The sequence below is a fragment of the Muntiacus reevesi genome, chromosome 1 (assembly GCF_963930625.1).
Source record: "Muntiacus reevesi chromosome 1, mMunRee1.1, whole genome shotgun sequence".
Taxonomy (NCBI): domain Eukaryota; kingdom Metazoa; phylum Chordata; class Mammalia; order Artiodactyla; family Cervidae; genus Muntiacus; species Muntiacus reevesi.
Window position 1 is genome coordinate 218,006,405 of NC_089249.1, and position 26,381 is coordinate 218,032,785.

At 40.4% G+C, this 26,381-nt stretch overlaps 2 protein-coding genes and 1 pseudogene across 2 annotated transcripts; 1 reads left to right on the top strand and 2 right to left on the bottom strand.

The window, feature by feature from the left end:
* Nucleotides 1-328: 328 nt before the first annotated feature.
* On the bottom strand, nt 329-1,057 carry LOC136157356 (olfactory receptor 2M3-like). The gene has a single exon (XM_065919278.1). The coding sequence runs from the start codon at nt 1,055-1,057 to the stop codon at nt 329-331; it is 729 nt and encodes a 242-aa protein (XP_065775350.1).
* Nucleotides 1,058-12,880: 11,823 nt separating this feature from the next.
* Nucleotides 12,881-18,183, top strand: LOC136157367 (UAP56-interacting factor pseudogene; annotated as a pseudogene).
* Nucleotides 18,184-19,041: 858 nt separating this feature from the next.
* Nucleotides 19,042-19,974, bottom strand: LOC136157378 (olfactory receptor 2M3-like). Its single transcript, XM_065919290.1, has one exon. The coding sequence runs from the start codon at nt 19,972-19,974 to the stop codon at nt 19,042-19,044; it is 933 nt and encodes a 310-aa protein (XP_065775362.1).
* Nucleotides 19,975-26,381: the final 6,407 nt, after the last annotated feature.

Below are 26,381 nucleotides of genomic sequence, written 5' to 3' on the forward strand. Positions count from 1 at the left end.
TCGGTTCTCACTCCTTGCTCACTTTTAGCATGCAGATCAGAAGAAAGACTGTCTCTGGCAATTCTGGAGAAAAGGTAAAAATGTATTCATGAGCCTTCACTGCATGGAAATAGGAGTGTTCATGGAGGAAAGACTCATTGTGAAACTGATAACTACCATGTTTCCTCGACATCTTCCATCCAAATGCTTTCAGATTACTCAGCTCGTAGACTCACCCCAACCAGCCTGAAGGGGCTGATGAGTACAGAGGGGGATGTGCCACAAGAGAATCTGAGCTTGCAGGAGAAGGAGCAGAACAAGAGAGGAAGCCTCAGAAGAGCGGGCATGTCTACACTCTCCGTGTCCCCAGGACCTTCTTGAAGGCCCTTATTACCTCCCTGTTCCTCAGGCTGTAAATGAGTGGGTTGAGCATTGGAGCAACAATGGTGTAGAAGGTGGAGATGGCTCTGTCTTCTGCTGCCGTCCTAGCAGAAGCTTTCTGCATGTAGTTAAATAGGCCACCCCCATAGTAAAGACCCACCACAGCCAGGTGCGAGGAGCAAGTAGTCAGAGCCTTCTGTTTCCCCTCAGTGGAGGGCATGTTAATCACAGCCGTGAGGATCCGGGCATAGGAAGCCACAATGACCCCCAGGGGCAGGAGCATCATGACTACACAGCAAGCATAGATGAGGTCCTGAAAAAGTGAGGTGTCTGCACAGGAGAGCCGCAACAGGGTGGGGACCTCACAGAAGAAGTGGTCCACTTGGAGAGAGCCACAGTAGGGGAAGCTGAAGACCATGCCCACATAAATTACACTGTCAGTCACTCCAACCATCCAGGATGCAAAGGCCATCAGGCAGCAGGCCTTCCAGTTCATGAGCACAGGGTACCGCAGAGGATAACAAACAGCCACATACCTGTCATAGGCCATCACTGCCAGGAGGAAGCACTCAGCACTTCCTACCATGACCACTAAGAAGACCTGAGTGGCACAGCCACCCCGAGAGATGAACTTATTTCCCGAGAGGAAGTTGGCTGCCATCTTGGGCACCACTGTGCCCATCATGGTCAGGTCCATGATGGAGACCTGACTAAGAAAAAAGTACATGGGAGTGTGTAGGTGCCTGTCAGCTTGTATGATCAGAAGGAAGAGGAGGTTGCCAGTCAAAGAAGCAGCAGAGGTCAGAAGAACAAGGGAAAAAAGGAAGAAGTCAGATGGTGAGTAGCTGAACAGACCCAAAAGGATGAAATCTGACAGGGAAGTATGGTTCCATACATCCATGGGCTTGAGCCTAAGAAAAAAATAAATGAGCAAATATAAGAACAAAATGACTAACCTGGCATCTCCATTGTACAAGGAAAATAACCTCCTCTGGTTTCTTTTAAAGGACAGTGCTCAGCCCTCTGTCTTAGCCCCATCCTTTCCTCCTAGAGTGAAAATCCATTTCCTCTCCACTGTTCTCAGGATTTGAGTTTATTTCTCTTGAAAGACTAGGGAGCAGGCCCCCAGAGGGAGAAGGTCAGAGAATGCAAGGGAGACAGAGAAGGACTTTTAATTAGCAAGTGAATACTTAGAGATTTAGGGAAGGAGAGTATAGATTTAAGAAGATATAGGGGAATAAAATTTGTCACCCCAAAATGTCACTTTGGCTTTTGGATTATTTCAAGCTGATAACAATCAAGATCTAAAAGACTAAAGAATAAGCTTCAACCCTCCCCCTAAGTGCCTAAAAGAATTTCAATAAAAGACTTGTCCCAGAATAGATCTATCATCAGAGAGATCTGCAAAGAACATGGATTTAGAGTGTATGTGTGGGGGAAACTGTGGGCAGAGTCTGCTCTGTCCCAGCAAGGCCCAGCAAACATTTATTTACCAAATTTTGGGTTTTCATCCCCATGTCCATTGTCTTCCTCCCATTTGAAGTCCCAAACTACTACCCTCAACATCCTATTTTGTCTTGAAAGTTGAAGATGGTATTTTAAATGAGGGTTTTAGCCCTTTTGGTGAGTTACTCAGGTTTCCTGAGTCTCTCTCAGGTATGTATGTTCTTAAACCTTTATTTGATTTTCTCCTGTGAATCCGTCTCATGTCAATTTAGTTCCTAGACCAGCCAGAAACTAGACAGGTGGAAGAAAATTTCTTCTTCTCTGATTTGGAGAAGTGAGTATTGGGGATAGAGAGAAAGAGAGAAGGATGTGGGAAAGGGGTAACAGCTGTAAATATAATTTATATTTATAAATTGAAAATAAAGGGATAGATTCCTATCCTCACTTTACTTAGCAATTACTTAGAAAATGTATACTTGTAATCTCCTCATCTCTCTGAAATGTATGTAAACATTTTAAGAGTAAAATAAGAATGTTTTCCCAGAAACCTAGAACCCATTTCTTGGAAACATAGTTGTCAAAAAAAGATAGAGTCCTTACCTCCCAGGCTCTGCAGGCAGGCAGGACCCTAACTTCAGCAGGTACCTTGCTCCAAGCTGCAGAACTATCTCTTGTCATAATATGTGAGAAGTTGGCATTTCCTTTGGATGAAGACAAGTAACAAACACAGAGAGTCACACCAATTACCAGATGAATCTAGAATGAACTCCACATGACAAATGGTGCTGTCAGTTCCTCTTCCTTGAGGACTATTGTTGTTTATCTTGAGAGCATGCGAGTAACAAGTAGTCACTGCCTGGCTGTACAAAGGGTTACTTATTCCTCTGTCTTTGCAACCTCTTAGCTAGAAGGCAATGGCACCCCACTCCAGTACTCTTGCCTGGAAAATCCCATGGATGGAGGAGCCTGGTAGGCTGCAGTCCATGAGGTTGCTAAGAGTCATACATGACTGAACGACTTCACTTTCATTTTTTACTTTCATGCATTGGAGAAGGAAATGGCAACCCACTCCAGTGTTCTTGCCTGGAGAATCCCAGGGACAGGGGAGCCTGGTGGGCTGCTGTCTATGGGGTTGCACAGAGTCAGACACGACTGAAGTGACTTAGCAGTAGCAGCAGCAGCTGATCACCTGTAACACACATCAAATTCTGCTTTAATGTTTATTCAAAAATAAAACTGCTTTCTGGGCTTCCCTGATGGCTCAGTGGTAAAGAATCTTCCATCCCTAGCCTGGGAAGATCCCGCATATTGTGGAGCAACTAAGTCCTTGTGCCACAACTATTGAGCCTGTGCTCTAGAGCCTGGGAACCACAACTACTGAATCCCACATGCCCTAGAGACCATGCTCCACAACCAAAGAAGCCACTGCTGTAAGAAGTCTGAGCACCTCAATGAGAGATTTTTCCCCCACTCGCTGCAGCTACAACAAAGCCTGAGCAGCAACAAAGATCCAGCACAGCCAAAAACAAAATAAATAATTTTTTAAAAAACCAAACTGTTTTCTTTCTCTTCTACCTTTGTGGCTAGGTTTTAAGAGTGGGGGAGAGACTAACTTGGCTTTTAATTATATTTTCCCAACACAGCAGGCACTGCAAGAGTTGTGACACAACAGTGCCATGTCAAATACACGTGAGAACTTCAGAAATGCCTCTGGAAGTATGGCAGCCCTTCACCCTACTCCATTACTTGAACCATGGGGTATTTGAGGGCAGGGACTTGGACATGACTGTCTGCCAGTTGTCCATCAGTCTCCTTAGTACCTAAACTCCGTTGACTCTAAACCGGTTAGAACCAATAACTATTCTAAGAGTCAGTGACACTCCCTGAATTTACCAAGGGAGAAATAGTCAGTGCCCACACCACAAGTGGTGGGTCTCCAGGGGTACATATCTGGAGTGTGCTGCTTCTGTCTTGTTTGATGTCACAACTGCAATTCAAGCATTCCCTCTAATAAAAACTGGAAAGAATGTCAAAGAGAGGCAAAGACTATCGAAACAGTTTCCATTAGGAAGATAATTATGAATAGAAAAGATAGGAAGACTGAGATTCCTAGAGTCCGGTGGTCATGACTGGGGTCATGCTTATGTCTGTCTCTAAGACATTAAAGAGAATGTTTTCAAAAATGTGCACATCTTGGTTCCACCACAGGGATTGTGGGTACTGGGTCTGGATAGGGTCTCATCATATGATTTTTTGAAAGATCCCCAGGTAATCCTAATGAAATACAGGTTTACACACTGGCATAGGTCAATGTGCCTGCACAATGCCATTTTCATCTTAGCAGAGATGAGATAAATGTCTAGAATCAGGAGATCATGGCAGGAGACAAGGAAATCCTACGACATAGTGAGTTACAGAGATATACCAGCCAAGAGAGTGAGAGAATAGCTCAAGGAGGTAGAGTCCTGATCAGCACGAGCAGGAATGAAGCATAGCCAAGGATGCCAGCCTGGTGGGGGCACACTTGAGGCAATGACACAACAGGTCTGTCATCCTACTTTGGAACTGAGTCCAGAGACTGGAGAAGAGTAAGCAATGATAGCAATTTTGCTCAAGAAAATTAAGAATACCATCTTTCAAGTCTCTGACTTTGGCAACAAGGAGGTATCTTTGTATCCAGCCTGACAGTCTATAGACTGAAGTCTGAAGTCAGATCCACTTCTTCCCCTTCCCAGTCACCTTTAGTCCCTCATCTGTTTGGTCTTCCCTCAACCCCCTTCAGCATGTACCAAACCCATTCAGATCACCAGAGTTCACCTTCTTCTCCACCCAGTGGAGTGTAGCAGAGATGGGTCAGACCTAAGAAGCATGCAAAGATCTAGTCCTCAGAACAATGCATGAGCAAGTTGTCATCCGAGAAAGACTTACACATAGTCTCCTCCAACTCCACAGCTTTGACTAAAAATTTTACAATTAACCATCCAAGATATTCTTCTGCCTCTTACAGAATTGATGAGCTCATATCCCAGGTTTATACCTTCAGTTGGAGAGCAGATATCTTGGGAGACCCAATTCAGTACATAATGACCCCAGGGGATGGACAGAAACTCTACTTCAAGGAAGAAGCCAAAATGACTGAAATGGCTATAGGACAAAATTTATTCCCCATAACCCTGGATCTGAAAAATACCCCAGAGTCCCACCTAAACAAAGGAAGGAGGCACACATGAGACATCCCTTGACACATTCAGCTATGCTTCCCTCGGGGTTCTTTACCCTCACATCACCCATAGGGGCTGGGAGAGAATGTGATCACCAAAGAATATCAGAGCAAATGTCTAGCTCCATTCTGAGAATTTAATCATGAATGATGAGAAGTAGAGCTTAGTTTGTTCTGCAAATCTTGTATTCAACTGACATCCTATAATTTTTCTACTTAATTATTGGTTGTTCATTCAACAAATAATTATTGAACATGGTGGATTTAAATGAGGACCAGCCAAATGAGAAAAGTAAAAGCTACTTATTCAGAGTTTGGTACAGCAAGGAAATCAGTCCTGATCACTTGCATTTTGGCAGAGACTCTACGGCAGGCACTCTACCTTTCTGAGTTCTTCACTGACTTTTGTAACAAAAGACCAAGAAAAAAAGAAACAGACAAGAAAAAAAAATTATTACCACGAATATATGCAGATCTTCCCAGGTGCTGCAGTGGTAAAGAACCTGCCTGCTAATGTAGAAGAGGCATGGGTTCAGTCCCAGGGTTGGGAAGATCTCCTGGAGGAGGGCATGGCAACCCACTCCAATATTCTTGCCTGAGAATTCCATGGACAGAGGAGCCTGGAGAGCTACAGTCCATGGGGTCACAAAGAGTTGGACATGACTAAGCATACATGTATGCATAACTAATGTATAAACATAGGAGATAACCCAGGAAAGTGCATAACTCTGAGATGACTTAGCATTCAGGCTTAAACACTATCTTAATTGCAAAAGGGGAGAGGGGATATAGGCCAATTAAGGGAAAATACATGATTTTTAGGAAAGATAAATGGAACTTAGAAGGATAGACAGGAGATATAGATAGTTTCTGACAAAGTTTATCTGGATGTGGTGTCACTTCTAGTCTCTTTTACCATGATGAGAGTCAATTTTTCATTTGTGCTAAAACTCCTGGGGAAGGGATTAATGACAACTACACTTGTTTTGGAGGATATGTCTATAGACCCACAATAGGAGTTCAGAGAAGGCTTCTTCCTACCTTCACTGTGTTTCAAGTTCCTTTCACTCAAAATAATCATTACAGAAAAGTGGAATATTTGGGAGTATCGTATTATCTTCCCCTCTAAGGCAAATAGTAGACAGAGAAATAACTAACAGAAGAAAGAAAGATCTTCCTGGATTGTCACCTACCAGCATGGAATTCTCCAGGCAAGAATATGAATGGTCTCTATATTCATAAATTTGGACTATGAACCAAAGCTCAGAAATAGTATTGCAGCAATGTTAAATTTCCTGCTAATTGGCAGAAGGGATGGAGCCAGAAAACAGAGTGCTCTCAATCATGGGTTAGCCAGTGTCTTGATAGAGAAAATTATAAATTTGTTATATTATACCTGAATTGGTACATCATTAAATCAGACAGTAAAGTGTGGAAATGCATATTGTAAATATTACAACAGCCACTTAAAACTAAAAATGAAAGAAAGTGGTATACCTAAAAGGTGAGGGGAAAAAATGCAATGCCAATTTTGATTCATCCAAAAATGAATAGCAGATGATAGAAGTGGAAAACAAGGAGAAAAATGTTAGATTTAAATTCAACCAGAGCAATGACTACAATAAATATAAATGAACTAAACATTTCAATGGAAATGAATATTTAGCCAGAGGTTTAAAAAATAAAAAGAGCCTATGATACAGTACTTTTTATAAGCAACTCACTTTACAACTAAAGAATATATAAGAAAGTGAAAGAATAGAGAAAGATATACCTGAAAAACAATAATCATGAGAAACCTGGTGAAATTATATTAACATCATGAAGGCATGAGAAGAGAAAATTAGCAGTAACAAAAATATTCATCTCATACTTATATACAATTAATTGTAATTACAGGTGTTGATTAAAAAGACCTACATAATTTACTCCCACAACACCTAGGTGATAGTAGAGGCTAAGTGGAGAAACTGTATTTCCATATCCACCTGTCACTAATGAAGTAGTAACCCCCCTTTTATCAAGTGGAACACTCTTAGAGGAGACCTACAAAAATTAAAGCCTGAAAAACCACAGCCTTATAATACCCCAAATGTCCAAGTTATGATCAAATATCATTCATGATATCAAAAATCCAGGAAAAACTCGAACTAAATGAAAAGACAACAGATGCCAAAAATTGAAATGATAAATATGTCAAAATGCATGAAAGATCTTAAAGCAATTATTATAAAAATGCCTCCATAGGCAATGAAAATACATTCAAGACAAATGAAAAAAAGATCTCAACAAAGAAATAGAAGACAAAATGAAAAACAAATGAAAAATGTTAGAACTCAAATTAAAATATCTGAAATTTAAAACCCAGTGGTTGTACTAAAGAACAAAAAGGAGGAGACAAAGAAAAGAATCAGTGAATTTGAAGATAATATAAGAAGAAGTACCTAATGTGAACAATATAAAGAAGATTGACTTAGAAAAGAGGAACAGAGCCTCAGGACATGTCTGCACTATAATGAAAGATCTAGCAATCAAGTGATCAAAGTTCCAGAAAGTAGATGAAAGAGAGTGGAGCTGAAAAAGTATGCAAAGGAAATAATGGCTGAAAACTCACAACATGTGGCAAAGAAATAAATGAATAACCAAGAGCTTTAAGAATTTGCAAAAACCTCTAACAAGATAAACCCAAAGCAATCCAAGAAATGACATCATAGCCAGACTTCTGAAAATTAAACAAAATGAAAATTAAAGTAAGGAGTGAGAAAGGACATATTACATACAGTGGAACAAATCTTTTGACTGCAGATTTCTTATAGGAAACAGTAATGGACAGAGGAAGAGACACAACAATATTTAAGTCCTAAAAGAAAAGAATTGTCATTTGATATCTTATGAAAATATGTTTTAGTAAAGAAAAGGAAATGAAATAATTTAAGAAAACTAAGAGAATCTGTTGGAAGGAAATCTACTCTAAAAAAATGACTTAAAGAATTTTTCTAAACAGAATACAAATGATAAAGTAAGGATTCTTGGAAAAAATAAAAAACAAAAATATGAGAAATGTTTTAATTTTGTAAATTATGTTTGAAACATGAAGAAAAATATTACTTTGTCTAATGTGGTTCTCAATAAATATAGGAAATACTTTAGAAAATTAAAAATGCATTGGATAAAGGGACATAAAGGGAAATAAATTTTCTAATTGACTCCTATGGATAAAATGTTAATAGAGGTAGATTTTGAAAAGCTATGTGTATAGTTCAATACCTAGAGGAGTTGCTAAAAAAAAAAGGTATGCAAAGAACTACAATAAAAAACACTTAAGGTAAATAAGGATGAATACTATAAGAAAAGACTCATTAATATGCTGCTTATAAGAGACTAACTTCTGAAGTAAGGGCACACAGACTGAAATTCAAGTGATGGAAAAGGATAGTCTATGCAAGCCAAAACAAATAAAGAAGCTATGTAGCTACTTACATTGGACAAATACCCTTTAAAATGAAGACTATATTAAGAGACAAAGAAGGCCATTACAAAATGGAAAAGGGGTTTCTAACAAGAGAACATAACATTTGAAAATATTTATACCTAGAAAGTAGGAGCATCTAAACACATAAACCAAATATTATAGATCTAAAGGGAGAAATAGAAAGCCACACAATAGTAACGGACTTTCATATCCCACTTACAGAAATGGATAGATCATTCAGACAGAAAATCAACATGGAAATATGAGCTTTAAATAAAACCTTAGATCAGGTGGACTAAATGAATTCAGAAGAATTTATGCAAAAAGTAACAATATGCATATTCTTCTCAAATGCCCCTAGAATATTGCTCAGGATAGATCATACATTAAGCCACAAAAAAAGTCTTAAAGTTAACAAGATGAAATCATATTAGGTACCTTTCCAATCACAATGGTATGAAACTCAAAATTTGTTACAATAAGAAAACTGAAAAACATAACAAAACAAAAACCTCACAGATTTGTGGTCTTGAACAAAATGCTACTGAACAACCAATGAATCAAAGAACAAATAAAAATAAGCATTAAAAATATCTTGAGACAAAAATTAAAAGGGGACATTCAATACACTGAAATTCATGGGATACAACAAAATGAATTCTAAGAGGAAAGTTCGTAGCAATAAACACCAACATTAAAAGAAACCAGATAAAAATCTCAAATAAACAATCACACTTTACAACTCAAGGAAGTAAAAAGAACAAAGGAGCCAAAATACAACAGAGAAGAAAAGATGACAATCAAAGCAGAAATAAACAATATAGATATAGAAAAGACCACTGACACTATGAACCAGTTTTACAAAAAAAAATGAATTAAATTGAAAAAACTTAACCCAGACTGGAATGCAAAGTCAAGTGGGCCTTAGGCAGCATCACTGAGAACAAAGCTAGTGGAGGTGATGGAATTCCAGTTGAGCTTTTTCAAATCCTAAAAGATGATACTGTGAAAGTGCTGCACTCAATATGCCAGCAAATTTGGAAAGCTCAGCAGTAGCCACAGGACTGGAAAAGGTCAGTTTTCATTCCAATCCTTAAGAAAGGCAATGGCAAAGAATGTTCAAACTACCACACAATTGCACTCATCTCACATGCTAGCAAAGTAATGCTCAAAATTCTCCAAGCCAGGCTTCAACAGTATGTGAACCGAGAATTTCCAGATGTTCAAGCTCGAATTTTTATTTTGCACTGGTCACAGCAAACACCCTCTTCCAACAACACAAGAGAAGACTCTACACATAGACATCTCCAGATGGTTGACACTGAAATCACATTGATTATATTCTTTGCAGCCAAAGATGGAGAAGCTCTATACAGTCAGCGAAAACAAGATTGGGAACTGACTGTGGCTCGGATCATGAACTCCTTATTGTCAAATTCAGGATGAAATTGAAGAAAGTGGAAAAAAACACTAGACCATTCAGGTATGACCTAAATCAAATCCCTTATGACTATACAGTGAAACTGAGAAATAGATTTAAGGGACTAGATCTGATAGACAGAGTGCCTGATGAACTAAGGATGGAGGTTCTTGACATTGTACAGGAGACAGGAATCAAGACCATCCCCAAGAAAAAGAAATGCAAAAAAACAAAATGGCTGTTTGAGGAGGCCTTACAAATAGCTGTGAAAAGAAGGGAAGCAAAAAGCAAAGGAAGAAAGGAAAGATATTCCCATTTGAATGCAGAGTTCCAAAGAATAGCAAGGAGAGATAAGAAAGCCTTCTCAGCAATCAATGCAAAGAAATAGAGGAAAACAACAGAATGGGAAAGACTAGAGATCTCTTCAAGAATATTAGAGATACCAAGTGAACATTTTATGCAAATATGGGTTCAATAATGGATGGAAATGGCAGGGATCTAACAGAAACAGAAAATATTAAGAAGAGCTGGCAAGAATACACAGAATTGTACAAAAAAGATCTTCATGACCCAGATAATCATGATGGTGTGATCACTCACTTAAAGCTAGACATCATGGAAGTCAAGTGGGCCTTAGAAAGCATCACTACAAACAAAGCTAGTGGATGTGATGGAATTCCAGTTGAGCTATTTCAAATCCTGAAAGATCATGCTGTGAAAATGCTGCACTTAGTATGCCAGCAAATCTAGAAAACTCAGTGGTGGCCATAAGACTGGAAAAGGTCAGTTTTCATTCTAATCCCAAAGAAAGGCAATGCCAAAGAGTGTTCAAACTACTGCACATTTGCACTCGTCTCACACGCCAGTAAAGTAATGCTCAAAATTCTCCAAGCCTGGCTTCAGCAATACATGAACCGTCAACTTCCAGATGTTCAAGCTGGTTTTAGAAAAGGCAGAGGAACCAGAGAGCAAATTGCCAACATCCGCTGGATCATCAAAAGAGCAAGAGAGTTCCAGAAAAACATCTAGTTCTGCTTTATTGACTATGCCAAAGCCTTTGACTATGTGGATCACAATAAACTGTGGAAAATTCTGAAAGAGATGGGAATACCAGACCACCTCACCTGCCTCTTGAGAAATCTGTATGCAGGTCAGGAAGCAACAGTTAGAACTGGACAGGGAACAACATCCTGGTTCCAAATAGGAAAAGGAGTATGTCAAGGTTGTATATTGTCACCCTGCTTATTTAACTTCTATGCAGAGTACATCATGAGAAACGCTGGACTGGAGTAAGCACAATCTGGAATCAAGATTGCTGGGAGAAATATCAATAACCTCAGATATGCAGATGATACCACCTTTATGGCAGAAAGTGAAGAAGAATAAAGAGCCTCTTGATGAAAGTGAAAGAGGAGAGTGAAAAGTTTGGCTTAAAGCTCAACATTCAGAAAACTAACATCATGGCATCCAGTCCCATCACTTCATGGCAAATAGGTGGGGAAATAGTGGAGACAGTGGCTGACTTTATTTTCCTGGGCTTCAAAATCACTGTGGATGGTGATTGCAGCCATGAAATTAAAAGATGTTTGCTCCATGGAAGGAAAGTTATGACCAACCTAGACAGCATATTAAAAAGCAGAGACATTACTTTGCTAACAAAAGTCCACCTAGTCAAGGCTATGGTTTTTCCAGTGGTCATGTTATGGATATGAGAGTTGGACTATAAAGAAAGCTGAGTGCAGAAGTATTGATGCTTTTGAACCGTGGTGTTGGAGAAGACTCTTGAGAGTCCCTTGGACTAGAAGGAGATCCAACCAGTCCATCCTAAAGGAGATCAGTCCTGGGTGTTCACTGGAAGGACTGATGTTGACGCTGAAACTCCAGTACTTTGGCCACCTGATGTGAAGAGCTGACTCATTGAAAAAGACCCTGATGCTGGGAAAGATTGAGGGCAGGAGGAGAATGGGACGACAGAGGATGAGATGGTTGGATGGCATCACCCATTCGATTGACGTGGGTTTGGGTGGACTCCAGGAGTTGGTGATGGACAGGGAGGCCTGGCGTGCTGTGGTTCATAGGGTTGCAAAGAGTCAGACACAACTGAGTGACTGAGTTGAACTTAACTGAACTGAAGCTGGACTTAGAAAAGGCAGAGGAACCAGAGGTCAAATTGCCAATATCTGTTCAGATCAGTTCAGTCGCTCAGTCGTGTCCGACTCTTTGCGACCCCATGGACTGCAGCCTACCAGGCTCCTCCGTCCATGAGATTTCCCAGGTAAGAGTACTGAAGTGGGTTGCCATTGCCTTCTCCAAAATGACATTACAAAAATATAAAGGATCTTACAAGACTGCTATAAACATTTAAATACCAACTAATTTGACAACCTAGAAGAAATGAATAAATCCTAAGGAACATACGACATAACCAAGATGAAAACATGAAGAAATAGGAAATTTGAACAGACTCCTTGGTAGTAAGATTGAATCCGTAATTTAAAACCTCTGAGCAGCACCACCTCCCCCGCCATCGGCAGACGGTCTTGGGGTGAGGACTCTGTCAGCATGCGTGCGTGCTCCCACAGTGCCGATAGTCTGCTTGAATGAGTGGGTGGTGGCAGGCCTCAGCCTCCGGGCTTCTCTGACTGTTCCAGCTCTAAGTTTCCAGCCATGAAGCCGTGTGCTGCTGCTGCTGCTGCTATGTTGCTTCAGTCGTGTCTGACTCTGTGCGACCCCAGAGACGGCTGCCCACCAGGCCCCCCCGTCACTGGGATTCTCCAGGCAAGAACACTGGAGTGGGTTGCCCTTTCTTTCTCCAATGCATGAAAGTGAAAAGTGAAAGGGAAGTCAGTCAGTCGTGTCCGACTCTTAGCGACCCCATGGACTGCATGCAGCCCACCAGGCTCCTCTGCCCATGGGATTTTCCAGGCAAGAATAGTGAAGTGGGGTTCCATTGCCTTCTCCCATGAAGCGGTTTAGTACCCAGTAAATAGGAGCCATAGCGCCACCAAAAGCCTGCAGCAATGAAAACCTGAACCGAATTGATATGTCTTAGGATGATACCATCAAATTGAATCGAAAGGAAGGAGAAGCAGAATTTCCTGAGATTAAATAGAAGACTTCAGCAAAGTGGTGCCAGGCAATTCAGAATGAGAGTAAGATGGGCTGTTCAACAGAATTCTGGTTTTGGTAAGAATAGTCTGAGCCATAGAAGAAGAGTGATGCCTGGGAAGAGATGTCCTTATGGAGTTATCACTGGCCTTGCATCTAGGAAAGCAACTGGAATTCGAAAATGAATTAGTCCTATGAATCGACCACCTCTAAATGACAAGAATATAGAACAATATTTTCCAACATTAAAAAGGAAGGTAAACCTTCTGAGACTAAATGATGTGCGGGGATAACCAGTTGCAGCTCTCAGGAGACCTACCCAGATAAATAGAAAAAATTACATTCCAGCTGGTTTTACCAGGAGTGGAAATGAATTAAGTCATCAGAAAGACACTCGTCGGGGAGCTTTTCTTTTCAGAAGAGGCCTGAAGGTTCAGGCCCAGTTGAATTCAGAACAACTGCTAGACGATGTAATAGCAAAGAGTACTCGTCAATAGAGAACTTCTACCACAAATGGAGGAATTTTGACTGTATCCATTGATAATCCAGGAGTAGAGCAGTGCCCAGTAACTAAGAAACCATAATCAACTTGTACTGCTGTGCCTTCATTCTTGACAAAATGGGATCAATTTGATGTAAAGAAAGTTCCTAAAGGTGTCCCCCTACAATTTGAAATAAACAGTGTTGGAAAACAGACGGGGATGACTTTGAATGAGCTGTTTAGGATCTTCAAGGAACAGGCTCTACTACAAAGCCACAGTCATCAAGACAGTATGGTACTGGCACAAAGACAGAAATATAGATCAATGGAACAGAATAGAAATCCCAGAGATAAACCCATGTACCTATGGACACCTTATCTTTGACAAAGGAGGCAAGGATATACAATGGAAAAAAGACAACCTCTTTAACAAGTGGTGCTGGGAAAACTGGTCAACCACTTGTAAAAGAATGAAAATAGAACACTTTCTAACACCATACACAAAAATAAACTCAAAATGAATTGAAGATCTAAATGTAAGATCAAAAACTATAAAAATCCTAGAGGAGAACATAGGCAAAACCCTCTCCGACATAACTCATAGCAGGATCCTCTATGACCCACCTCCCAGAATATTGGAAATAAAAGCAAAAATAAACAAATGGGACCTAATGAAACTTAAAAGTTTTTGCACAACAAAGGAAACTATAAGCAAGGTGAAAAGACAGCCCTCAGATTGGGAGAAAATAATAGCAAATGAAGCAACAGGCAAAGGATTAATCTCAAAAATATGCAAGCAGCTCCTGCAGCTCAATCCCAGAAAAATAAATGGCCCAATCAAAAAATGGCCCAAAGAACTAAACAGACATTTCTCCAAAGAAGACATACAGATGGCTAACAAACACATGAAAAGATGCTCAACATCACTCATTATCAGAGAAATGCAAATCAAAACCACAATGAGGTACCATTACACGCCAGTCAGGATGGCTGCTATCCAAAAGTCTACAAGCAATAAATGCTGGAGAGGGTGTGGAGAAAAGGGAACCCTCTTACACTGTTGGTGGGAATGCAAACTAGTACAGCCACTATGGAGAACAGTGTGGAGATTTCTTAAAAAACTGGAAATAGAACTGCCATATGACCCAGCAATCCCACTCCTGGGCATACATACCGAGGAAACCAGATCTGAAAGAGATACATGCACCCCAATGTTCGTTGCAGCACTGTTTATAATTGCCAGGACATGGAAGCAACCTAGATGCCCATCAGCAGACAAATGGATAAGGAAACTATGGTACATATACCCAATGGAATATTATTCAGTCATTAAAAAGAATTCATTTGAATCAGTTCTAATGAGATGGATGAAACTGGAGCCCTTTATACAGAGTGAAGTAAGTCAGAAAGATAAAGACCAATACAGTATACTAATGCATATATATGGAATTTTAAAAGATGGTAACAATAACCTTATATGCAAAACAGAAAAAGAGACACAGATTTACAGAATAGACTTTGGGACTCTGTGGGAGAAGGCGAGGGTGGGATGTTCTGAGAGAATAGCATTGAAACAAGTGTACTATCAAGGTTGAAACTGATCACCAGCCCAGGTTGGATGCATGAGACAAGTGCTCAGGGCTGGTGCACTGGGAAGACCCAGAGGGATGGGATGGGGAGGGAGGCTGGAGGAGGGATCGGGATGGGGAGCACTTGTAAATCCATGGCTGATTCATGTCAATGTATGGCAAAAACCTCTACAATATTGTAAAGTAATTAGCCTCCAAGTAATAAAAATAAATGAAAAAGAAATTAAAAAATTAATTCAATACTTGTAAATTTAAAGTATTAAAAAAAATGAAAGAAATTATCAACAAAATGAAAGGACAACCTGCTGAAGGGGAAGAATATCTGAAAATCACATACTGGATGAAGGATTAATATCCAAATTATATAAGGAATTCACACAACTCAATAATAATAACACCTTAACAGACCATTTAAAATATAGGCGAAAAGATATGAAGAGATATTATTCCAAAGAAGATAACAGAGATGGCAACCAGCACATTCTTAATATCACTAATCATCAGGGAAATGCAAATCAAAATCAACTCACACCTGTTGATATGGCTGTTAAAAAAGAAAAAAGAAGTGTTGGCAAGGATGTAGAGAAAAGGGAACACTTGTGCACTGTTAAGTGGAAATGTAGATTGATATAGCCACTATGAAAAACGGTATGGAGATTCCTCAAAATATTTAAAGTAGAGCGACTTTATGATCCAACAATTCTACATTTAGGTATTTATCCAGAGAAAATGAAAACACTAACTCAAAAAGATATCTAGCCCCCCTGCTCATTGCAACATTACTTGTGACGGCCAAGATGTGAAAACAACCTAGTAGCTCATTATTGGTTAAATGGATGAAGAAAATGTGAAATGTGTACACACACACACACACACACAATTGAATGTTATTCTGCTATAAAAAAGAGAAAATCTTGCAATGTATGAGAACATGGATGGACCTTGAGGACATTATGATAAATGAAATGAGTCAGATGGTGAATGACAAATACTTTATTATCTCATTTATATGTGAAATCTAAAAAACAGCAAAATCAAATTCATAGATACAGTGTATGGATTGGTGGTTTCCAGAGGTGAAAGCTGAAGTGCTGGAAAAATGGATGAAGAGGGTCAAAATGTACAGCCTTTCAACTATTAAATAAATATGTCTTGGGATGTAAGGTACAGCATAGTTAACATTGACTATAGTCAATTATATTATACCATATTGCATATTTGAAAGTTGTTAAGAGAGTAGATCTCAAAGTTCTTATCAGGGGGAAAATTTTTTGTAATTACATGGTATCCTATGTTAGCTATGATTATTGTGGTGATTATTTTGCAATAAACACAAATATCAGATCACTATGTTGTACACCTGAAACTAATATAATGTGCTAATGCCATTTATATTGCTAAAAAAAATGAAATATGAAAAATTCTTTCCAAAACAAAAAAAACCTCTAAATTTTATTTTAAGTATATCATATTCAAATTGCAAAAAATCAAAGATAAAGAGATAATAGGGTTCTGACTTCTACTTGAAAAGAAGAAGGAAATAAAATGGGGAAAGGGAAGCACCAAAATTCATACCACTCCTACTGTTCTGATCATCAGTTCTCTTCCACAAAGACAGAAATCACATCAGGCCATTCTGACAGTTCTACTGTAAGCTAGAAAGTTCTCTTGGCTTGACCTTCAAAATGTACCAAGACTAACTATACTCAACTATACTCAACTCAGCATATGTTATATGCTGTAACAACCTATAATGGAAAATTGTCTGAAAAAGAAAGTATATATATATATAGATATAGATAGATAGATATACTTTTCTGAGTCACGTTGCTGTATACATGAAACTAACACAACATCTTAAATTAACCATACTTCAATTTTTTTAAAAAGATGAAAAGAAAGTACCCAGAACCTGCTCACTTCTGCTACAGTCTGCATTTTTTCCCATTGTGATTCCAGTGTCATCATTTCTCACTTGAATTACTATAGGAGTTTTGAGTGAATCATACAGAGAGCCAGGTTGATTCTCTTTTTTCTAACGGAGGGGGCAGATCATAACTCCTCCTTACTCAAAATTCTCTCTCTTCACATAGCCTATCAAACCTTATGAGATGTGGGCCCTGTTTTCTAGCCAGCTTTCCCTCAGCCTATCCCTGGCTTGCTTTGCTCTAGAACACTGTCCTCAGCCTTTGCTCAGTCATCCCTTCTGCCTAGAACATTTTGTATCAGTAGCCAGACCCTAAACTCTCCCAGGGCTGAGCTATGCTCTTTCCTTCACCACTGTGTGTGCATTCCACCCACTTGGTTGCCAAAACTCCACAGGCTGTAAGGATATGCGTGCAAGTCTCTTGGAAGCAGTATGATTGAAAACAGATTTTAGGTCCAGTGTGTTCAGGGAGATATTTGTAGAAGACATGACTCAAGAGATTATTTCCCAAATCCCTCCAGAGCTCTTGAACCAAAAACCTGATAGAAGCCAGTTTCTGCCAGGGTTTTATCCTCACACCTCATTTTTTTCCCAACTGAGTTAGGAGATAGATGGGCCCAGGAGTTGAGCTGCGAGAGTTTGTCAAACTGGAATTTTATTTTTCTTAGACACTCCAAGCACAAAGTTAATGGCAGGACCTGAACTGTGCTGGAGTAAAGAGATAAGAGGACCACATCTCTCATTCCTGAGGTCAAGGAAGTCTCCTCAACTACACATGTGCAAAAAGACTCCGAAGGAAGGAGGCATCATCCCATAATATGTGTTGTCATACTCCTTTGCACTGGAATCCAGCTTAGCAAAAAGATGCACATGAATATCAGGGAGGGCCCTAAGGAAGTTCAGATGTGGAAAAAAGAAGTGAGATATTTGGCCAGAGGAGAACAAAGACCCAGAAGAATTGCTCCTAGGTAAATGATTAGTCACCTCTTTACTGTGCTCCTCCTCACTAGGGAAGATGCCCATACCCTTTCTCTCCAGGTATGTATTTCTGCCTTGCCTCTGTCTTAACTATGTAAACTGCTTCTCTCTGTGCTCCCCCACGTGTGTTGTGCAAATAATAATACACTTTGTACTTGTTTTTACAGTTTTTACCTCTGTGAAATGTTGTTGCTTTCAAATGGGGCAAGATCCAGAGCAACTTTGCTTCTAGCCTCTCTACCCCGGTGGATGAGTATCTAGGATTTCTGGTTTTCATCTAGACTACTTAGGTTCAATTCCTGGGCAGGGAACTAAGGTCCTGCTTCAGAATTACTAATTGCTACCTCTCTGAGATCATAAATTTGGTGTTGATGATAAAGAATCAACCTGCTCCCACCCCTCAAATGGAAAGACACACTTGTAATCTCTTTACCTTTCATGGTGTTATTCTTAGAGGAAGACTATGAGGAAGTTCTAGTCTTTACACACTAACTCTTATAGTTAATGTACAATTTCAAGAAGGCACGAGTCTCTTTCCATTGTTTAATAACAAAAGAAACATGTTGGACTTACTTTATTGGTGCAGATGATAATGTGAAGCCCATAGAATGGAGTAACCTTGTCCAAAGTCACACAGTTCCTACAAGTCAGACTCTACCTCTGACCTTTGCATCACATTTCAGTGAGCAATGAGCTCTGAGTTGGTTCTCCTTCCTCACTTTTAACATGAGTTCAGAAGAAAGACTGTCCCTAGCAATTCTGGGGAAATGGTAAGTAATATATATCTATAGATCTTCATAAGATGAAAATAGAGGTGCTCATGGAGGAAAGATTCATTGTGAAACTAATTACTACTATCTGTTTCCTTGACATCTTCCATTCAGTCCTTTCAGATTGCTCAGCTCATAGCTTCACCCCAGCCAGGCAGAGAGTTCAATTTGTTCAGAGGAGGAAAACGAGCCACAAAAGAATCTGAGTGGATAGAGGAAGGAGAAGAACAAGAGAGGAAGCCCCAGAAGGGTGGGCACCGTCTACACTCTCTATCTCCCCTGCATCTTCCACATCTTCTTCAAGGCCCTCATTACCTCCTTGTTCCTCAGGCTGTAAATGAGTGGGTTGAGCATTGGGGTGAGGATGGTGTAGAAGATGGAGGTGGCTCGGTCTCCCGCTGGTGACCTAGCAGAGGCTCTCTGCATGTAGCTAAATATGGCTCCCCCATAGTAAAGACCCACCACAGCCAGGTGGGAGGAGCAAGTGGCCAGAGCCTTCTGTTTCCCCTCAGTGGAAGTCATGTTAATTACAGTCATGAGGATCCGGGCATAGGAAGCCACAATGACCCCCAGGGGAAGCAGCAGCATGATCACGCAGCAAGCATAGATGAGGTCCTCAAAGAGGGATGTGTCTGCACAAGAGAGGCGCAGCACAGCGGGCACCTCACAGAAGAAGTGGTCTACCCGGAGAGAGCCACAGTAGGGGAAGCTGAAGACCATCCCTACATCAATCACACTGTCAGCCACTCCACCCATCCAGGATGCCAAGGCCATCAGGCAGCAGGCCTTCCAGTTCATGAGCACAGGGTACTGCAGCGGGTGACAAACAGCCACATACCTGTCATAGGCCATGACTGCCAGGAGGAAGCACTCGGCTCCTCCTACCATGACCACTAAGAAGACCTGAGTGGCACAGCCACCCCGAGAGATGAACTTACTCCCCGAGAGGAAGTTGGCTGCCATCTTGGGCAGCACTGTGCCCATTATGGTCAGGTCCATGATGGAGAGCTGGCTGAGAAAAAAGTACATAGGCGTGTGCAGGCGCCTGTCAGCCTGGGTGAGCAGGAGGAAGAGGATGTTGCCCGCCAGGGCTGTAGCAGAGGCCAGAAGGACAAGGGAAAATAGGAAAAAGTTATATGGTGAGTAGCTGAACAGACCCAAAAGGATAAAGTCTGATAGTGAGGTGTGGTTCCAGATGTCCATGGCATTGACCCTGAGGGAAAAATAAATGAGTAAACATCAAAACAAAACAACTTACCTGGCATCTCCATCATACACGTAAACTGTCTCCTGTTTCTTCCAGAGGACAGTGCCCAGTCCTCTGTCTTATCCCTGTCCTTTCCCTCTGCAATGAATTCCTTTTCCTCTCATTTGTCCTCAGTGGTTACCAAACAAGATTTGATCCTTATTTCTCTTGAAAACTAGTTAGTACACCCCCAGAGAAAGGGGCCTAAATAATGCAAAGGGAGAGAGAGAAGCGGTTTTAGGTAAATAGCTATAGGTTTAAGAAAAGTGGATATAGATTTAAGAGTATTGGAGTTTTCAATAGAGAGTAGGAGGAGGAAAAGTGTATAACTGATGTAAGAATAAATACTATTAAAAATATAAGGCTTTAATTTTCCCTTCTCCCATTTTCTTAGAGCATTTACTTTAGAGAAAGTTGTAAGTTATTTGACTCTGAAATGTAGACAAACATTTTAAAAGTGAAATAACCTTCCAGCCAGCTTTCAGACCCAGTAGTGTCTTTCTCAAAAACTTGAGCCTCCAATTAAAATAAATAAATTAATTTAAAAAAACTTGTAATCCATATCTTTTCATTGCAATCATCCAGGAAGTTAGAGCCCCTACTTCCCCAGCTCGGTAGGAATGCAGGACTCTATAACTTTAGCAGGCACCTTGCTCCAAGTTGCAGAATTCTCTCTTGTCGTAGAATGAGAGAAGTTTACTTTCCTTTGAATAAAGCCATTTAACCAACACAGTCACTCCAATTACCAGGTGAATCTAGAATGAACTCTGTGTGCCAAATGGGGCTGTCAAGTCTCTTATTTGAGAACTGGTTATTGTTTATCCTGAGAGCAGAACATAATCCTTGCCTGGATGTAGAGAAGAGTGACATTCCTTCTGTCTTTGTATTCACTTAGCAGATCACCTTTAATGCATGTCACATTCTGATTTAATGTTTATTCAAAAATAAATCTGTTTTCTTTCTCTTATAACTTTTTGGAGAGGTTTTCAGAGTAGGAAGGAGATTTTGTTTTTGTTATATTTCTAGACACAGAAAATTGTGACAGTGGGGAGAGAAATCCCAGGACATAGTGAATTACACAAACATGCCAGCCCCTGGTGGCTCGCACGATAAAGAATTTGCCTGCAATGCAGGAGACCTGGGTTTGAACCCTGGGTCAGGAAGATCTCCTGGATGAGGGTATGGTAGCCCACTCCAGTATTCTTGCCTGGAGAACTCCTATGGACAGAGAAGCCAGGCAGGCTACAGTCCATGGGGTCACAAAGAGTGGGAGATGACTAAGCACCTAAGCACAGCCAGACAAGGGAGCCAGTGTCCAGCTCGGGTAGGTAGATTCCATGATCAGCACAGGCAGGAACACTGCAGTGACGCAGACACATGTGTGGCAGAGGCACAATAGATCTGTCTGCCCACTTTGTCTCAGTTCAGAGGCTGGAGAACAGATGATTGATGATAAAAATTTTCACCAAGAAATCTAGGATTATCATATTTTGGTCTCTGATGCTGATAACATTTGTCACTTGACAGCAAGGAAGTATCTCTGTGTCCAGCCTGACACTATAATCTGAAGCCTGAAGTGATAACTTCACATTTCTCGGTCACTTTCAATCCCTTATCTGTCAGGTCTTCCCTCACTTGCTTCAGCACCTACCACCTCTATTCCTTTCCCCACAGTTCATCTTTCACTCTGACCTATAAATCTCAACAGAAAAGGGTTAAACCTAAGCAATATGCAAAGATTTAGTCCTCAGAGCAATGCAATGTGTGAGCAAGTGGTGACCTGAGAAATCCCCTCACAGACTCTCCTCCAACTCCATGGCTCCAAATAAAAATTTGTAGAACTAATCATCCAAGATGTTCTTCTGCTTCTTACAAAATTGATGAGCTCATGTCCCAGGTTTATATCTCTAGTTGCAGAACAGATATCTTGGGAGACCCAACTCAGCTCATAATGACCCCAGGGAATAGATAGAACCTCCACCCCTAGGAAGAAGACAAAATTAATGACATGGCTTCAGGATAAAGTTCATTCCCCATAGTCCTGGCTCTGAAAAGTACCCCAGACTCCCTTCTAAGCGTCCACCTATACTTCCCTCAGGACTCTTAACCCTCACTTCACCCATGTGAGCTAGAAGAGAATGTGATCACCACTAAGTATCAGAGTGAATAGCTGCATTCTGGAAGTTTGGTCATGGATGATGAAGTGGTCCCTGGTCAGTTAATCTATGGAACTTGTACTCAAATGATGTCCTATACTTTTATGGACTTGATTGTTGGTTATTTGTTTTCCATTCAAGAAGCTGTTTCTGTGCACTATGGAATGAAACAAAGAACAGCCACATGAGGAAAGGAAAGGGTATTTATTCAGTTTCGATAGCCAAAGGGTCAGCCACTGTTACTTGCCTTTTGGCAGAGACACAAAGGCAGGCAGAGGAGTGAGAAAGCTTTAGAAAAAGAGAAGCACCACATGTGCCCTGATTGGAGAATATTGGTGTGGTAAATCTGTTGGCAGACTAATCAAGAGCACCGTTATTGGTAGAGTACATATTTGACTTTCTTTGGTTGGCCTTAACATGGAAGTGGGGCAAAAAATTAGGGAAGTTGTCAGTTATTAATTAAGCCTTAGACATTTGGAGCCTATTGTTACAGAAGCGATTATTAAGCTTCCTTTATTGTTACCAAAGCGATCACTCTATCTTCTACAAGTCTGACTTATAAAAGACTGCCTTCCTGGCTGGACTGTTTATTATTGACAAGAGGGTTGATTTCCTTGGCAAGTTCTTGCAGCTTGTGGGTCAGTGTTCTTTTTTTATGTATGGTCCATTGTCTGTATATTCAATCTCTTAGCAGCTGTAAATGTGAATATCACATTGCTGCATTTTAATATGAAAACTGTTAAGAGAGAGTTCTAAGAGTTCTCATCACAAGGAAAAAAATTTTGTATTTATATGAGATGATAACTAAAGTTAATTAAATTTTGTGGTAATCTCATAATTACATCAAATCATTATGCTGTACACTTGAAACTTATACAGTGCTATATGTCAGTTATATCTCACTAAAACTGGGAGGGAAAAAGAACACTCACCATAGAGAAAGTTCTAACAATGCTGAAAGAAAAGGAAGAAAAGAAAGAAAAAGTGTGGGTATATACAATGGATTGTAATTCGTTCATTAAAAATAAGGAAATCATGCCATGCGCAACAATACAAAAGAATCTTGAAAGCATTCTGCTAGGTGAAATAAATCAGACAGAGAAAGACAAATACTCCATGATCTCACTTATATGTAGAATCTGAAAACAAAAACAAAATCCCTCATAGAAACAGTTTCTACTGACTGCCAGAGGCTGGGAGGTGGTGGGTAGGGGACATGGTGGGAGAATTGGGTGAAGGAAGTCAAAAGGCACAAATTTCCAGTTATAAGATAAATAAGTTTTTGAGATGTAAGGTACAGCATAGTAACTATAGCTAACAATACTGCAGTGTATATTTGAAAGCTGTTAAGAGAGTAGATCTTAAAATTCACAACACAAGGAAAAAACTTTGTATCTATGTGAGGTGATCGCTTGCTTGTTCAGTTGCTTCAGTTGTGTCCAACTCTGCAGACCCATGAACTGTAGCCTTCAGTGGTATATCGGATTCTTTCTGTTGCTGTAATAAATGACCACAAACTTGGTGGCTTAAAACAATTTCTTTTCTCTTACAGGTCTATAAGTCAGAAGTATAAAATTAGTTTCATTGGTTTAAAGTCAGAAAGCTGGTTGCTTCTGAGGTCTCTGAGGAAAAATTCTTACTTTGTTCAGATTCTAGAGGTCTCCTGTATTTTTTTATTTCTGGCCCCTTTCTCTGTCTTCAAAGTCAGTAGTATAGTATCTTCAAATCCTTCAAATAGGTTCCATTGTCTTATCTCTTCCTTCTACAGTCAAATCTTCATATCCCTTTCTTCTGTGATTCAATTTAGGGCCAGATAGCCCAAGGCAGGGGCTTCCTTGGTGGTTCAGTGGTGAAGAAATTGCCTGCCAATGCAGGAGATGCAGGTTCAAGACCTGCATTGGAAAGAGCCACTGGAGAAAGAAATGGCAACCCATTCCAGTATTCTTTCTTGGGAAACCCCATGAACAGAGGAGCCTGGTGGCTTATAGTCCGTGGGGTCACAAAGAATCGGACACAATAGTGACTAAACAAACTCAGGGCAAACTCTCCATCTAAAAATCATTATCTTAACAAGCTCAAAGTCCTTTTTGCCATTTGTATTCATTTCCTGGGACTGCTGGAACAAAGTAACATACTGGGTGGCTTAAATGACAAGCATTTATTATCTCAGTTCTGGAACTAGAAATCTGAAATCAAGGTGCCTGAAGGACATGAAGAATTGGTTCTATGCTTCTTCCCTTGCTTCTGCTAGCATCAGGCATTCCTTGGCTTTAAAATGGCATTCTCCTTGTGTCCCTTCACATCATCTTCTGTGTGTGCCCATCTAACTCTATGTCCATATTTCCCTTTTTGATAAGGACATGACTCATGTTATATTTGAGTCCACTCTAAAGACCTCATCTTAACTTGGTCACCTACAAAAGACCTTACTTCCCAATAAGGTTGCATTCACAAGTAGTGGGGACTTCAATGCATCTTCATGATTTTTATTTATAAAAACTCATGTATAAAAAGATACAATAATCATAAGTAGAATAGATACCTAAAAATGCCTAGTGAATAAAACAATGTTAACGGTGGATTTGTTCATAAGCATGAAATCAAGAAGGACCCTGTGTTACTGAAAGCTTGGCCTGTCTTTGGACCAGTGCTGAATCAAATCCCAGAGACAGAATTTTGGATAAAGTAGAAAGCTTTACTGCTTTACCAGACACTGGACTTCTGCCCAAAAAAACTATGTCTCTCCATCCCAGAGAATCTGATGAGGGGTTTTATAACAGTGGGTTAAATGTGGGGTTTCTGACAAGATTAAGGTGTGAGCAGGGCTTGGATTCCCTTAATTGCATCTCAGATGGTCAGTCTCCTAATCTTGATGAGTTTCCCTGGTCCCTTTAATCTTGTATCAGGTGGTTTCTTGGCTGTTCCTCCCTTGATTAGCCACTGTTTGAATCCACCCTTTGGAACTCAGGGAAGGTCATAATGACTGGACCCTTGCTGGCAAGAGATGGGTGACAGAAAGACCTCTGTGCTTGGGAGCCCCATAGGGCCCCACTAGATTTCACCTGCAAGGCTTTCTCAAGGGTAGACCCCCCCCCCCCGCCATGTTCCCTATTTCTTATTTGTAGAAAAACTGTAGCCTCCAGACCCACATATGCTGTGTGGAGCTGAAACACTTTATTTTTCACCAAGCATTTATAAATATTTAAGTGAAAGGGAGGAAAATAAATAATAGATTAACATTCATAACATTAAACAAAGTAAATTTTGTTGTACTTTGCTTTTAATGAATTCCATTTGAACTGTGAGTCATTCAAGAAAGAAACCTATTTGGGAATTTCTTTCATATTCCAGGCACTCTTGAAGTCACCCACTTCTCCTCACCCACCTAGGCTGTCCCACCCATCTCAGTCACCATAAAGAGTGACTCTAACTACAATATAAATTTCCAGAAGTGGAATTCCTGGGCCTAACAATATATTTTACCTTTGGGGAGATATTGCTAAATTGTCCAAAATGTGTGAGAGCCCCTGTTTCTCCAATAGAAGCACCATCTTGCCCAGTCCAAATGGTCAACATGGACCCAGGGCAGGGATGTAGTTCTGCTGGGCTCAGAGTGCCACACAGCATATGTGGCTCGGGGGGGGGGGGGGGGGTTGACTTTTGCTAACTTTTGCTAACCCTGAGGCTGCAGCTTCACTAAAGGGTGATAATCCCAAAGACTGAGAGGTTTATGTATTTATTTATGAGAGATTAGGTAGAGATTGGACTTCCCTGGTGGCTCAGATGGTAAAGAATCTGCCAGATGGTGCTAGTGGTAATGAACCCACCTGCCAATGCGGGTGACACCAGAGAGGCAGGTTTGATCCCTGGATGGGGAAGTCCAGGGCAACCCACTCCAATACTCTTGCCTGGAAAATTCCATGGACAGAAGAGCCTGGCAGGCTACAATCCATAGGGTCACACAGAGTCAGACACGACTAAAGTGACTTAGCACTGACCCACACACACAGGTGGAGATTAATGTAGTGGCTTCCAGGCAATAGCACCATGACAAATTCCCTAAATTCCTTGTCTGATGTCCCCTCTGTCTGATGATCTAGACAGAGGAACTGTAAGAATTTGGTCTGTTCAACTCATCCCTTTTGTTTCCTCTTTGTTTTCCATTCTAGAAGCCACTCCCTCCAATCATGGCAAGAGAGTATCAGAAG